The sequence below is a fragment of the Bidens hawaiensis genome, unplaced genomic scaffold, assembly GCF_021521415.1.
Source record: "Bidens hawaiensis isolate Kalapana, Puna unplaced genomic scaffold, B.hawaiensis_p1.1 tig00004682_1, whole genome shotgun sequence".
Taxonomy (NCBI): domain Eukaryota; kingdom Viridiplantae; phylum Streptophyta; class Magnoliopsida; order Asterales; family Asteraceae; genus Bidens; species Bidens hawaiensis.
In genome coordinates this window covers 242,306-258,948 of record NW_027491286.1, presented here as the reverse complement: position 1 = coordinate 258,948, position 16,643 = coordinate 242,306, and the positions used below count along the sequence as shown (strand labels likewise).

The window sequence follows — 16,643 nt, the reverse complement described above, 5'->3', positions numbered from 1 at the left end:
TTAACTCTTATTTCTTTCTCCCTACTTCCGATCGGCCTCCTTCCCCTTTGCTCTCTTGGCTGCCGTCCACTATACACACACATAACACCAAGAAATCAAGCCTTTGATTGAAGAACTAGGTGCTAGGAAGGTATAATTGATTATCCTATGCATCCTTGTTACTTGATTTTGATGTTTAATGGGTTAATTGAAAACCCTAGCTGCCGATTTTTCATGTATGTATGAAGTTAATATGTTTGTTGTTGATTGATGATGATTTGATAACTAGATTGAATATTGTTGCATGTTGATTGTTGTGTCTTTGATTTGAGTTCAAACAAAAACCCTAATCATGTATGTAATGGGTAATTGATGTGCATGGATGGTGTTTATGGAGTCTAGAGTGTTATATGAATGCATGATAGTTCATAGGTTGTTAATATATTGAGTTTGGATGCAAACAGTTTCTGGACAGAATGTGTATTTGATGTTTAAGTGACTGTAACGAAGTGTAAACGTGAAAATTGGTTGAGATTATTGGTACTACAGTAAACTAGGTTGAGTCTAGTTTCTATATAGTATAAATTTGTAATTTTTGGACAAGTAAAGGTTAACTTTTATGATTTTACAAAAACGTTGTGCAAAGCTGAGCTGTTAGACCTGCTGTTAGGTTGTTTTGTAAATGTTATATCTCAGGAACTACGAGACCAGTTGGGTTGGTTCCACTTCTGGAAGTTGACTTATTGAGTTAGGAACCTAACCCAAGTGGTCTTGCATTTATTGCATTTTTCGTTTAACGGGAATTGCAAATAACATTCTGTTGCGCATGAATTTGACTGTTATGAGTTTGCTGTAATGATTTGATGATTGTGAGAAAACTATGTGGAATAAAAATATAATTAAATATGTTCTGGAAACCTAAGACATATGTGCTTCTGTGATGATTTTTGGTAAATTAATTGAGATGCTATGATCGGTGAAATAGTACAATCTTTCTAGTAGGATTTCTGTCTCGGTGAAACTAGCTGCTGAGTTGTGTAAAAATGCATGAAACATGATACTTGCTATATAATTGTTATGTTTTGACCAAAATACCCTTGCGGGGAATAATTGCTAATTGATTGCCATGATTTGACCAAATTGCCCTCATGGGGAATAATGGCTAGTTAATTGTTATTTGTTGACCAAAATGCCCTTACGGGGAATAATTGATAGTGATGTACTTTATGAATACATGACACGTATATGATTGCTTACACATGTAATGTGTCACAAAAACACTTGTTAAAGTCACACACGATTCACAAACGAAACACGAAACATGTTATGTGCATAGGTATTATATGCCGGGTCTAGAGACTCGATAATATTCCGACACTTAGAAAAATCTCTTTATTGTTTTAGAACGCTAGAGAGAGTTTTCCGGTGACGCGCATCTTGGTGATTTAATTTGGGAAATTCTTCGCAAACAGTGAGTTTCACTTTCCCCTTTTTAAACTGTTTTAAACGCTTTTCTTTTGAGGGAGATAACATACTCCACAACGCATTTTAAGATTTTGTTAGTAAATTATATATCACTTGTAAAGGCTAAGTGGCAAACGAAACAATTGAAGTCCTACACATCGAATCGGTTAATATTTGGAATAGCGAGTCACTGTTGAGTAGTACTACTGGGTTTGACAAACCCCACCCAACGCTAAACTCGACTGGAGGTCGAGCGGGTGTAATTTTGGCTAACACGTACCATGGTCTGGATGACCTGGTGACAAGGCACTTAATAAACGAGTCAGCTTCGGTGTTGAACACTTAGTAATACTTGTTGTATAGACTAGCTACCTATCGATATATAATTGACGTAACACTATCTGGTAACGCAAAACGCTGTAACGCAAAACGCTGTAACGCAACGCGCTGAACGCAAACGCTAATCACTTTATTTCTATATAACTTGTGAACTCACCAACCTTGTGTTGACACTTTTAGTATGTTATTCTCAGGTAGCCGAGGCGGACGCGCGGTTTAGGAACATGCATTGATTGAAAACGCTTTTGTTATGCAAACTTATTTTTAACGGTTATCATTGGTTTTAAGTCGTCCTGCGTGACGCAACTTTTGGATTAAAGGTTTTTACGCTTCCGCATTTATTTACTCGTAAACGTTTTCATGGTTTTGAAACTTTATTTTATGGTTTGATTATAACTGATGATTCCGATCCTGTTAGTTCACACCCTCTGACGGTAAAACTCCGTTAGTGGATTTTGAGGGTGTGACATATTGAGTACATGAAGAATCAAGAATCGTTATCTATGGCGTTCGCTCAGTGTGTGGATGTGGTGGTCAGCGGCGGGAAGGTGAATAACGGCGGTGAAGATTGGCGGTGAGGAACAGTGGTGGTCGATGGTGATAAGGTGAAGAACAATGATGAAAATCGTGCTGAAGAACGATGGTGGATGTGCTGTGATAGTGATGGGGAAGGATGGTGAAGATCCGTGTGGATGTGCTAAACCATTTAGCGATGTCTCAAAGCTGAATCATTCAGACCTGTGCTGAACCATACAGATGCTGATTGTTAATGAAATAAACAATCTGAAGTTATGATTCGCCATTCAGACTTATTCAAAGGTTAAATAAACAGGCCCAAACTTTAATATAGGTTGTATCAAAGGCCTTTTCTCCTATTTCTTTTTGGTAAAGTTCACCAAGGTTGCTTGTCTCCATGTTGCTAAGTTTCCTACCATCTACACCAAGGATGAAGCTAGTATTGTTGTTCGGGATGACTCCTGCCATCTTCGTTTTTTTGCTCAATAGTATAAATTTATGCATTTTCGCCAGAAATTTTTACACACTGTGTAAATTTACCTATTTCCGTTTGAGTTTGGTCACCTCTGTTTGTGAACTTTTTATACGTATTAAGTCCGATCACCCTGACGTTTTTGTCCAAACTTCGCCACCGATCAACACCCCTACATTTCAAGTAAGTCTTCATCTTCATTCTATCCTCAACCTCTTACCATTGGTAGCTATTTTTGCAATTCTTTAAAGCACATGATTGATAAAAATTAGCACGGATCTAACCCTGATTTAACGACAAAAATAGTTAGCGTTAACGGTTTAAACGACATAACAACAACTGGTCAATTGTTGAGAAAAAAACTATTAAAATTAAAGTCAAAAAACGACCAAACTTACGGTGCATTCTTGAATTTTTTATTTAAGAGTTTGGAAAAGAAAAGATAGAAAAATTTTTACTGTTTCATTCTTGAGTTTTTTTTATTAGAAGAAAAGAAAGAGAATGGAAAGAAAAATTAGACATTTTTTCTTTCAAAACTTTCCTGCCAAATATGGGCGGATTATGAAGGAAAGTTTATATATTACTAATTTATCCATCTTTTCCATATCATCTAACTCAAGAATGAGGGCATAATTGTAAAGTTACAAATTTTTTCCCTATCCTTTTCTTCCTATCTAACTCAAAAATGTAATTAACACTTTCTTTTCTTTTATTTTAACTCAAGAATGTATTTTAAGCATATAATTTCTTTTCCTTTCTTCCCTTTATTATTTCTTTTTCTTGTAATTTAAACCCAAAAATTCAGTATTACTGTTTTGACACTTTCATTTACACTAAATCGTCTAAATCAATGATGAACTATTTATTTAAATATTTCAAATCTAATTACACATCATCGGACCAATCAGCGCTCACAACCAATCCACCACCACGTCACTTTTGATTTTAACCCAACAAAACACCTTCCTCCCATCATTTCACACGTCACAAATCACCTCACCGGAAAGATGCACCACCGTCGTAACCCACCGTCCACCACCTACCTACTCACACTCCTCCTATCCTCCCTCCTCCTATTACAAACCTCCGCCCGTCCATTCGTCCTCGTCCTCTCTCAAGACGACCTCAAAGACGGTCCCATCGACGACACTCCCGACGATCCTTCCTCCGTCGCCGACTGGGACGAGTTCGGCGAATCAGACTCCCGGTCCGACGAAGAGCTCGATCCTGGCTCCTGGCGCCCTATTTTCGAACCGGACGACTCCAATTCCGGTTCGGACTCCGTAATCAACCCTCAGTTGGAGGAGTATTACTCTAGCGTCAGGAAATTGGTGGATTCTGTTAGTGATGGCGGTAGATCGATGCAGGATGTTGCTTCCGAGATTGAATCGGTTGCAGCGTCTGGTAATCCGCACGCGCAGTCGTTGTTAGGGTTGTTGTATAATTTAGGGATGGCGAGAGAGCGTAATGGCGCCAAGTCGTTTATGTATCATCATTTTGCTGCGGACTCTGGTAATACGCATTCGAAATTGGCGCGTGCGTATACGTATACTCGTCAGGAGGTAATCTGCCTGTCAATAGTTAAATGTGTTGTATGTATATATATGTGTTTGTATGTTTATCTGATTGTGTTGAGCTGCCTGTTAACAATTAACACACACACACACATCATATCTGTTCTGTATGTATACATCTGTTTGTATGGTTATCTTATTGTGTTGAGCTGTTTGTTAACAGCTAACACACACATTATATCTGTTATGGTTGTATACATCTGTCTGTATAAGCTATCCGATTGTGTTGAGCTGCTTGTTAACAGCTAATACACACACATTGTGTCTGTGGTGTATTTATATATCTGTCTGTATAATCTGATTGTTGTGAGATGTCTGTTAACAGTTAACGGACACATTATATCTGTTTTGTATGCATTTATATTTCTGTATATATATCTGGTTGTGTTGAGATGCCTGTTAACCGTTAGCACACATCATATATGTTTTGTATGTGTATATCTGTCTGCATATATATCTGATTGTGTTGAGCTGCCTGTTAACAATTAATAATGACACACTATATCTGTATTGTACGTATGCATCTGTCTGTATATTAATCTGATTGTTGAGATGTCTGTTAACAGTTAACACACACATTACATATGTTCTGTATGTATATATCTTTCTGCATATTTATCTGATTGTGTTGAGATCCCTGTTAACAGTTGACACACACATCATATATGTTTTGTATGTACATATATCTGTCTGTTTATATATTTAATTGTGTTGAGCTGTTTTCTACTTGTAGTTACATGAAAAGGCAGTTGTATTGTATGCTGAACTGGCTGAAACTGCGGTTAATAGTTTTCTTATCTCAAAAGACTCACCAGTGATTGAACCAGTTAGAATTCATAACGGCGCAGAAGAGAACAAAGATGCTCTGAGGAAATCCAGAGGTGAAGAAGATGAGGATTTTCAGATCTTGGAATACCAGGCACAGAAAGGAAATGCTGCAGCGATGTATAAAATTGGAATATTTTATTATTTTGGATTAAGAGGTGTTAGGCGTGATCATTCCAAAGCATTTTCGTGGTTTTCAAAAGCTGTTGAAAAGGGTGAACCAAGATCAATGGAACTTCTTGGTGAGATATATGCAAGAGGTGATGGAGTCAAAAGGAACTATACAACGGCTCTTGAATGGCTAACTTTAGCATCCAAACACCAACTGTATTCAGCTTATAATGGGATGGGATATTTGTACGTCAAAGGTTATGGAGTTGAACAGAAGAATTACACTAAAGTAAGTTTGCTGAAACTGTTATAAATATAGTACATTTAATGCGGTTTTCAAGATAGAGTCTAATATATAGTAGATAGAAACTTGATAGATTGTATTGGAAGTAAAACATTCTTTTTGGGACAAACCAGGTAGAGACTAAAAAGCTGGACAATTGGGTCTGAAAGGCATGCTTTTTTGCTTGCTATAGTAATGCATATGTTTAGGTCTGTAAACGAACCAAACAAACACGAATGGAGCATGTTTTTTATATTCAAAAGTTGGACAATTGGGACTGAAAGATCATGTCTTTTTGCTTTCTCTAATACAGCATATGTTTAGATCTTTAAATGAATCGAACGAACACGAACAGAGTATGTTTGTTTATGTTCGTTCATTTAATTTTAATCGAAAAACGATCGAACACGAACAATTAGAAGAACGGGGTTGTTCGTGTATGTTCATTAAGAAAACGTGTGTGTGTTCGTTTATGTTTGTTTATTTAACTTTAACTGAACAAACGATCGAATACCAACAATTAGACGAACAGGGTTGTTTGTGTCTGTTCATTAAGAAAATGTGTCTGTTCGTTTGCTACTAGGCTAAACGAACATTTCACAAACGTAAATGAATGAAGTAATGAACATAACTGCACATAGATGAACAAACATAATCATGCGATTATTGTTGGTTCAGTTATCTGATTCTAGTTCAATTATCTGATTTTAGTTTGATTATCTAATTCGACAAACAGATTCGATTGCTTGATTATCTTTCATCGGTGTCGATCAAAATTCAAATAAAAAATAGGGTTTAAACGAATATGATGGAAAGGCTAGAATGATCTTCAAGTAAAAATGCATTAAAGTTGGGTATATATATGATATTGTTAGTTTTGGTTGGGCATACATGAATACTTTCAAGTTTGTAAGGGTATATATGAAATTAATCGAATTTCGGTTGGTAATACTAATAGTAATACTTGCCATTAAGTTTAATTCAATTGCCAAAATTTTCAGTAATGCTTTGAATCACAACTATTGTGACCGTAATATCGAATCTATCAATTTTTCTTAAGCGAAATCTAGTTTACTTATTATTGAATGAAGTGCATGTACTTATGTATTGCAGTACAATATATTTTGCTTTTGTGTGGCTTGTTTCTTTTGTTCTACATAATTCAAATATTAATGTATTATTTTACTAACAATTGGTAGTTGTAATTTTGTTTTTCATTATTATTATTGCAGGCAAAAGAATATTTTGAGAAGGCTGCTGAACACAAGGAAGCTGGTGGGCATTACAACTTGGGTGTAATGTATCTTAAAGGAATTGGGGTGAAGAAAGATATCAAGGCAGCTTGCAACTATTTCATAGTAGCTGCAAATGCTGGTCAACCAAAAGCCTTTTACCAGCTGGCAAAAATGTTCCACACTGGTATAGGCCTAAAAAAGAATCTCCCAATGGTATGTGTTCAACTTGGTGCACATTAATTTCTTCATATATTATCTTTTCATCTGATTTTTGCTTCTACCTGCTTATTATATAAAATTTAGAACAGTTTTCTGTTTGTTTAAAAGTTAACATGCAAGTATGAACAAGCCTGAATACATACTATACTATTTGACTATTCCCATAAAGTTTTACTAGATTACCGATTTAACTTGTTTTGGGTTAAGATTGTGTGTGTGGATCATTGAGTATGAAGTTAATTGATTTAGATACAAGTGGCAATTTCAACAGATATTCTAAATAGTGGGTAAAGTAAGTTTGTATTTGATCTAAAATGGTTCAAATCAGGTAACTGGTCAAACAGGTCATAAGTTATTCCAAGTATAATGCACACAGTCTACTAAGTTGGTTCAATTTTGTTTTAATTATAGCTCTTGTAATCATAATTAACCTATTAGCTTCTGAATGTTCTAATTCAGGACAAAAACTTTTTGTGCTTTAACCTGGCCTGGCCCACTTGGATCTGTCCTTAATTATGATTCTATGCAACCAATATCTGCTATAACGTGTTACCCAACTTGCCACCACTATTTAGTATGCAGCTAAAAAATTATCGTTAGGAAAGGTTAGGGCTGTTAACAAACAGAACCTAACCGAACATGGCCTTGTATGTGTTCGTTCACTAGCTTTTATTAGACAAGCGGACGGTTCACGAACACATAACCAGACAGAATTTCGTGTGACTGCCCGTTTGTTAGGGAAATGAATTTGTTTGTGTTTGTTTGTTAACTTTTTAAACGAACTTAACCAAACATAAACGAACGGACCTATAATAATTTGAAAATGAGAAGAAACGAGATTGTGAGAGAGCTGAATTTAGGGCTAGTGTGTTAAGTTAGGAAAATAATAAAAATTAAAATATACATAAAAGTTTAAATGTTTGGATAAAAAACTAAAAAACATAAAATTCAAAAGCCTTTAATGAATAAACATGAACCGTGAACGAATGAAAAGGAGCGAACATTAACAAACATAAACGAACGTAGATGAGCACGCTACCGAACGTTCATGAACATAAGTGAACGGACATGACTTGTATTTATGCTCATTCATTTAATTAATCGAACAAAATTCTTTGTTCATGTTTGTTTGTTTAGTAAACGAATGAATGCAAACGAACTTTCCACCGAACAGTTCGCTGAATGTTTAGTTAATTTACATCTCTAGAAAAGGTACATCCTTATTATTATTAACAATCTTCAATTTCAGGCAACATCATTGTACAAACTAGTAGCAGAAAGGGGACCATGGATTTCTTTATCTAGATGGGCCTTAGAATCATATTTAAAAGGTGAAATCGGGAAGGCTTTCTTATTATACTCGCGAATGGCAGAATTAGGGTATGAGGTGGCACAAAGTAATGCTGCATGGATTCTTGATAAGTATGGTGAAGCGAGCATGTGCATGGGTGAATCAGGGTTATGCACAGATGCAGAAAGGCATCAACGCGCACATTCTTTATGGTGGCAAGCTTCTGAGCAGGGTAATGAACATGCTGCTTTGTTAATTGGAGATGCATATTATTATGGACGGGTATGTTATTTTCATCAAAGTTGTATTTTTATTAATAATAAAGGAAGTGTTGATGATACACGTTGTTAGGTAATGGGTCAAAAGGGGTTTGGGTTGAAACATTGAAACATGTCATTTTATTAGGACATGTACTTTCTTTTAAGTAGTTAATGCACAATTATGCTTACAAATAAATATCAGGTCGTAATTTGGTCATATGGGTCATACTGTGCTATATAATGGGTCACAAGGGTCGAAACTGTTTTGGGGGAAACATGTTTTTAGCACATGTCAAAATGGGCATATGGTCTAGGTTTAGTTGCAGCACTTATTTTATATTAATACCTAATGTGCTAATATGATACTACACAAAAAATATTATTACAATAATATCAATTTAACTTCGAATAAAGCGATTCAGGAGGTTGTGTATTATAAATAGACCTTGGTTATTTTCAACACTTTTGAACTGTTAGTTTTTAAAGTTTACTAGTATGGCCTATTTGAATAGAAAACACCATCCAGATTGACACATTCATGAGTAAATGGCCAATATTGCTATCTCTGTTCATGACGTTCAATTCAAACTTCAAACCTAGGTTAATAATTTAAGCACTAATAACAAACTATATTTTATAACCATGTGTATGCACTATGCAGTTCTTTAGGATGGTTTTTGGTTTGTTATTGGGATGATTATGTATTTAGGATTTGGTTTGAGGAATTTATTTCTGAAACTCACCCTTTATGTAGGTTTAGAGTATTCATTGTTTTATAGGTTATCCAAACCCTTGTCCTTAAAAATATGCTATATATTCATTTCTAATCTCGAACACCTTAGTCATGGTCTTATGGATATGGTACTGATATCTAGTTATGGAAGTGTTATCATCCAAGCATTTTGATTTTTAATTTACCATCATTGCTTATTTTACTAATTAAAGTCTAAATATGCAAGTTTGACAACGTACAATCATAAAACATACGTGTGTGTGTATACACCCGACCTTGGTTTTTTAAAAGCACGTGGAGCTCCAACGCGTTTTGATATCAAAAGCCGTTATGTGACGCTGGACGCACAATGCGTGATGCGGACACATCATGTATGCGAGGTGTCCGCTATTAGAAAAAGAAACACTAAAAACTATTTGTAGTTAATATTTTAAATTGTTAACTTCTAAACACTAAAATATAAGATATTCCCATCATCTCTTGTTAAATATGTTCAATCGATGGTCTAGTTTGTTCAAATACTCGAACCCATTGCTCATTGATGGTCAGATTTGTAAAACTCAGATCCGCTGCAATTGTTGGTCTAATACTCTAATCTGTTCAAATATTGGTCAACTACATAATGCATCGCGTCAGACCGCGTCATGCATCAGTTTACATCAGACCGAATTAGTTGCATAACTTGCATCACATGCGCATCATGGAATCACGCTCATCATCAGCGCATCATGGAATCACGCTCATCATCAGCGCATCACACATTATGCTCTCTTGATGCACGCATTTAGAATCAATACAGAGCGTTCACTTGATAGCTAATATTATGTTGAGAATTGCGTTAACCCTTGTACTAGTTATTATACATTATGCGCTCTTGATGCATGCGTTTTTAAATCAAGATAAGGGCGCTCATTTGATAGCTTATAGCATGTTGAGAATTGGGTTAACCCTTGTACTAGTTTTTATACATATCCGCTCTTGATGCACACGTTTAAAATCAATATAGTGGCGTTCATTTGATAGCCAATAGTATGTTGAGAATTTCGTTAACCCTTGTACTAGTTATTATACACTCCCCTTTATATACGGTTTTACCCACTTGAAATTAGTTTTTTATTTCACACTCCCCTTTATATATGGTTTTAACATGCAGTATCTTATTTTTTTGTACAGGGTACTGAACGAGATTATGATCGAGCAGCAGATGCGTATATGCATGCAAAATCCCAATTAAATGCTCAAGCTATGTTTAATTTGGGATACATGCATGAGCATGGTCAAGGTCTGCCTTTGGATCTTCATCTTGCTAAACGGTATTATGATCAAGCCCTAGAACTTGATTCTGCTGCTAAATTGCCTGTAATGCTGGCTCTTGCTAGCTTGTGGGTCCGAGTAAATTACGCTAACACTTTCCTTGTAAGTTTGTTTTCTTATGCCAACATTTTTCTAACTTTTCAAACCGAGCAGATTCGATAATGTCTGCGAATAAACCAAAAATACTCAAAAACCGAACTGTATCTGTAATCGGAAAAAATCAAACCGAATTGTGGATTCGGTTTTTGTTCGATTTGGTTTTCGGTTTCACGAATCTTGCTTATTCAGATTACCGAACTGAAATCAATTGAAAACTGGATTAATAGGATAATCGAACCATACAAATCGAATAGACTAGTTTAATTGGTTGAGAATTTGGTTTGCTTATCGGTTTCTCAAAATCTTGCTTTTTTGGATAACCAAACCGAATTGAATTGAATAAACTGAATAATAGCCAGTTTAATCGGATAGCCGAACCGAATAAACCAATAGATTGGTTTAATTGGTTGAATGCAGTTCAGCTATTGGTTTCACAAATCTTGCTTATTCGGACAATCGAACCGAATTCAATCGGATAAACCGAAAAATAGCCTGTTGAATCGGATAACTGAACTGAACAAACCGAATAAATTTGTCTAATCAGTTAAATTCGGTTCGGTTAGACACGTTTCTTGTTTGGATCGGTTTGGTTTTTGAACACTAAGCTCACTACTGTTTTTTTATAAGGGGTCGACACAGGTAGTGTATTAGTAATATATTATTTTTTAAGAATACGAATTTAAGAATTTAGTGTGTTAGTTATATTTAACCTTTTAAGAATACAACAGGTTTTTGCTATTGGCTTACTTTTGACCCGTTTGCTTTTAAGCTGTTCTTTTTATTGGCTTTTGTTAGAGATAACCGAGTTGACCGTTCGTAAGTGGAAAACGAAGTTGGTGGGTTTGATAGTAGGCAGTGGCGGAACTTGAAGAATTGCATTGGAGGGGCCAAAAATTTTAAACTAGTCATAAGTTGATACATATAAAGCAACCAAAATTTTTTTTTCATCAAATAAAGAGTATAAATCCCAAAAAAATAACATGTTCTTTCACATAAATGAATATGAGCTTTCGGATAGGAGGGACAAAAGATATAAAACAAAGCACAATTACAAAGTCATGGGTTATATATTCTACTTCTTAACGGAAAAACCGGGGGGGGGGGGGCTATAACCCCTCCCCACCCTTAATAAGGTCCGCCCATGATCGTAGGGAACTTTTATACGGGTTGGGTTCGTTCGAAACACTTTTTCTAGTAATTTTCTAGTTTTTAAATAAATGCTACTGTCATAAACACTGGGTGAATTTTAATACGTTTTCTTTTTAAGCTAAATTTCATTTAACTTGTTCACAATTTGTGTATCATTTATTCTTGTTTTTTTTTAATAATATTATCTTATTTGTAACTCGTGTTATTTTTTACAGGTTGATTTAATAGATTCGTTACCGCATATTTACCCCAAAGCAGACGAGTGGATAAAGAATGTAGTATTGGAGGAAGGGAACGCAACAATTGTCACCCTCTTTGTATGTCTCTTGACGGTTCTTTACCTTCGTGAACGGCAACGGCGGCAAGCCGCCCCAGCTCCTCCTCCTCCGCCACCTAATGATAATATTGTTAACTAAAAATACAAGTTATAAGTTATTCATTGGAAAATGGTTTTGATAGATTCAAGGAACAATTAAATTTTTCCAGGATCAAGTGAGAGAATACATATACATGTGCTCATCTAACCTCTTTTTTATATATTTTTTAATCGTTAAACAATATTTTCTTTTTCATATTCAGATAACGCAGACTTCAATGGCAACTGATTTTTAGTTTACAGTTTAAAACTAGGTTTTTAGATTCCACAATTCCTACTACATTTATATTATACTAGTTTGGGCCTCTGTGTTTGTGTTACCCAGGGGGGTGGGGGAGGGGGGTATTTAGGTTTTTGTTTTTTAATCGTTTTGCTATTTTATATTTTGTAATGATTTTTTTTAACGTAGTTTTGTTTTGATTTAATACATATATATTAGTTTGTTACGTTTATTGTATTTCTTTAACATTTGAGCTATTTCAATTGAGATGTGTAGGGTTTTTAGATTTTTAACAAATGATCATAAACAAACATGAATGTGTTGATTTTTTAAATGAACAAACATTGACACAAATATTAGTCTTATGAAAAAGGGGAGGTTGACGTATGTGAATGGCGGTTGATGCATGAGAGGGGAGGTTGGTGATGGTGGGTGTTAATCAAAAGTTAACCTGTGATGAATAGAATAAAGTGGCGACGGAGAATATGTAAAGGAGAAAAATTAAGGAGGTGCTTAGGTGAGCTTTTAAAACCTGCTTGTTTGTTTGTTTGTTGAAAATGTTTGATACTTTGACGAAAAATAAGCAAAAGAGTTTGATACTTTGATGATGAAAATGTTTCAGAAATAAAAGATATGCTATAAATTATAACCCATTAAGAGCTATTTGAGTTTGGTAAGATCCATGATCCGTAAAAATTATTTTTTGATGATTAAGTGGCTATTTTACAAATAAATTAGATGTTATAACCCGTTTAAAGGTTATCTGAGTTTGGTGAGACCCATGAATGCAAAAATTATTATTTGATTAGGGAAGAATTTTACAAATAAATGAGATGTTATAACCCATTTAAGGAATATCTGGGTGGTGAGATCCATACCTGCAAATTCGGGTCAAACACATGAGAAATCTCAAATCAAGAAATCAAACAACCTGGTGGCTTGAAAGGGGGTGAGGTCGTGGGGAGCAACCAGAAAGTAACACAGGATTTTTGGTAGGTATTTATATAGATAGATTTAAATATAAAAATATGTTAAAGTGTAAATTTATATATCCCAACTATCATCTTTTGGTCGCTGCCGGAGTGCCGATCCCAACTAATGAATAGGCTGCTGACGGCCCTATCTTTTAACGTATTTGTTCCTGATGGTCTGCGACTTACAGAATCACAACGCTGTTACTTGCAAGTCACTAGAAAAACGTTTTTGGCAGGATAAGTCACATTTTTTTGTCGAAAACTCAACATGAACATACCCGAACCAATTTAGGGTTTTTAACCGATTTGTACATCTCTAGACCTAAGACCAAATGTAAAATGAATTTGTGACGCAAAGTCCATGGCGACACGCATTGGAAATAAAAGTCTTATAAATCTCTCTTTTTTTTCTTTTGAAAATTTATTAGGGAGAGAGTGCATGGCGCACCACAAAGTGTCTTTTATCATGAAGTAATTGTCTTCGTCAATATATGTCGAATTTTACAAAACGGTAAAGAATATCTATGACTTTTCACATAATAAGTCAACCACTCACTCTTCCAAGGAATAATATTCCTTGTGGTTAATGACTCATAGGCCACTAGTTAGCTTATTCGCAATAAATCAAGAAGGGGGTGTTTGGGATTCCTTGTTTTATCTCTTTATAGCTTATAACTTATAGGTTATAAGGTGTTTGAAAAAGTTTGATTTTATGAGTGTATTAGTGATAAGTTACAACTTTGTAAGAAGATAAATAAGGAATCCCAAACACTAAGTCACATTCAAATGGTTACCGGAGCTCTGGTTCAATCTGGTCCAATTAAAACCGGGTGATTATTTAAAAACGTGTCATATAGTGCAAAACGAACCACTGGATACGCTGGTTCCCGGTTGAACTGGACCAATCGGTCACAATGGAGCAAACACGTAGGCAACGGATCATGAATGACTTTTTACAAGTTTACACTGTATACACACATATTAATCAAATCCACAATGATGCCACAGGTAATAATGGTCCCTTATAGAGGCCACTTAATATCACCATCTTGAAGATCCTCCTGTCATATGAGTCCTACTGCTGATAGTGACTTATAACCTCTTCCATCGTGTATGCTAATCTGGCTAGCGATTTATTAAGTTATGTCAATGCGGTATTGTTGGTTGATTATGTATTTGACTCTTCATTGTCGGGGTGCTCCACTATACTACCCCAATATCCACCAATTCCATAATGTCATCTCATTTATCCCATATACTACCCAAACCCATTTAAACCAAAGGCAACACTCCGTGACTCCACTAAACTACCCCCTCTCTCTCCTCTACACTCACGCATGCCCCCCCCCCCCCCCTCTCTCACTTCATTTTCATCGGGTAACAGTACCCCTTTTGGTACCCAAATTCAAAGTTAATGTGAAGGCGGCGGTGCTGACTATGGTGGTACCATACCCGATTTCATGTTACCAAGGGTGCCCGGCCTTCCCCCCCTAACAGAATTGTCAGTGAAATTAGTTTTGCGTTTTTTTCATGCCTTTCAACTCATAAAGCAAAACTAATAATCAAGTACGACAATTAAGCACCACAAATATTGGCTAATTGCATGCGTTGATTACTAAAGTGCTTGTAACATATAGCATAGTGGAGTAGTGGTTCCAGTGAACAAAGTTGTTCAAGTGATTAAGAGCCACTGGGGTTAGCCCACTTGTAAAGACATGGCTTTTAAAGGGGAGGTCCCGTATTCGAACCTGGACAATAAAAGTGATTTAGATTTATTGATGTAAAGTATAGCAGCAGCAACATTACAAAAATATTAAAGTGATTAAGAGTTCTAATTCCATATTAGACTATGGATTAGGAGTAGGTTAAGTGTGTGATTCTTTAAAAAAAGTTACATGCATTTATAATATATCTTAAGTGCTTTCACACTTTAACTTATTGAACTTTGTCAAATTGTCATTCCACTAGCCACCACTAGCCATAACATTCTACAAATAGGCACTTGGGGCTCATGTGTCCATCCTCAAAACACCAATAGTTTAACAAAGCAGCTAGAGTTATGGGGTCTATCCAACTTCAATTTGCATTTATTTGTTTCTTAAGTCTTGCCATGTTTCAAAGCACCCATGCACAAAACACCCCAAGAGATTACTTAAATGCTCATAATGCGGCAAGAGCCCGGGTGGGTGTTGGAAACATGGTATGGAACACGACCGTGGCTGACTATGCTCAAAGTTATGCTAACAAGAGGATACGAGACTGCAATCTCGTTCTTTCTGGTGGACCATATGGTGAGAACCTTGCCAAGGGTAGCAAGGCGCTTACAGGTACCGTAGCTGTGAATTTTTGGGCAAGTGAAGAAGCATATTATGATCATACTACCAATACATGTGCTAGAGGACACGATTGTAGGCTCTATACTCAAGTGGTGTGGCGTAATTCTGTTCATCTTGGGTGCAGCAGGGTGCAGTGCGCCGATAATGGAAGGTGGTTCGTTATGTGTAGTTATCATCCTCCTGGTAACCACATTGGCGAGTCTCCTTACTAGTGAACTACTTGATACATGTTAGCCAGTTAATGATCAGTGACTTATGTAAATGTATGAATAATGATCAGGTGCAATAATAACGTTAAGCTCTTTATAAGTACATATATCATATTCATATTCATATTCATATCACCAAATGTTGTTCTTTTTAGTAATAATTTAATATCACACAAAAACTCCAAAATAACACATAAGGACGGTTTTATTTCGGCTCGGTCAAGGTATTTAAATCCTTGGAGACGGCCTTGTATGGGGCATTATCCGATACCTCAAATCAAATACATTCCCAAGTGATCTTTCCTAATTAGAGGTGTGCATGTGCAACTATGCAACTATATGTGTGCATCTCTTATATATATATATATATATATATATATATAGGGTTGAGTTCAATGGAGAAATCATATTAGTGTGAGAAGTTGGAGAAATCCTTTGAACAAATCATATTTTTTCTTTTCTTTTTCTCATTTACTTAAATATAAGGGTATAATGGTAAACATCTTAATTGTTTTTATATGGTAATTAGGAAGTTTCAGTTTTGCTAATCAATTATTTTATGTGATTATTAATTATAAAAATAAGAAAACGTTAACATTGTTTTGCTTAAATCTCATTATTACTTTATCCATGAAGATTTTTTTTTCCTTAAGTTCTTTATTTTC

General features: G+C 35.5%; 2 protein-coding genes across 2 annotated transcripts; both read left to right on the top strand.

Annotated features, from left to right (window-relative positions):
- Nucleotides 1-3,777: 3,777 nt before the first annotated feature.
- On the top strand, nucleotides 3,778-12,279 carry LOC143627452 (ERAD-associated E3 ubiquitin-protein ligase component HRD3A-like). The gene is made up of 6 exons (XM_077097270.1): nucleotides 3,778-4,332; nucleotides 5,078-5,569; nucleotides 6,796-7,011; nucleotides 8,267-8,590; nucleotides 10,475-10,717; nucleotides 12,079-12,279. Exons 1-6 carry the CDS (start codon nucleotides 3,778-3,780, stop codon nucleotides 12,277-12,279), a joined length of 2,031 nt encoding a protein of 676 aa, XP_076953385.1.
- A 3,115-nt stretch (nucleotides 12,280-15,394) lies between these two features.
- On the top strand, nucleotides 15,395-15,981 carry LOC143627406 (pathogenesis-related leaf protein 6-like). The gene has a single exon (XM_077097234.1). It carries the CDS (start codon nucleotides 15,493-15,495, stop codon nucleotides 15,979-15,981), a length of 489 nt encoding a protein of 162 aa, XP_076953349.1. The 5' UTR covers nucleotides 15,395-15,492.
- The last annotated feature ends 662 nt before the right edge of the window (nucleotides 15,982-16,643 follow it).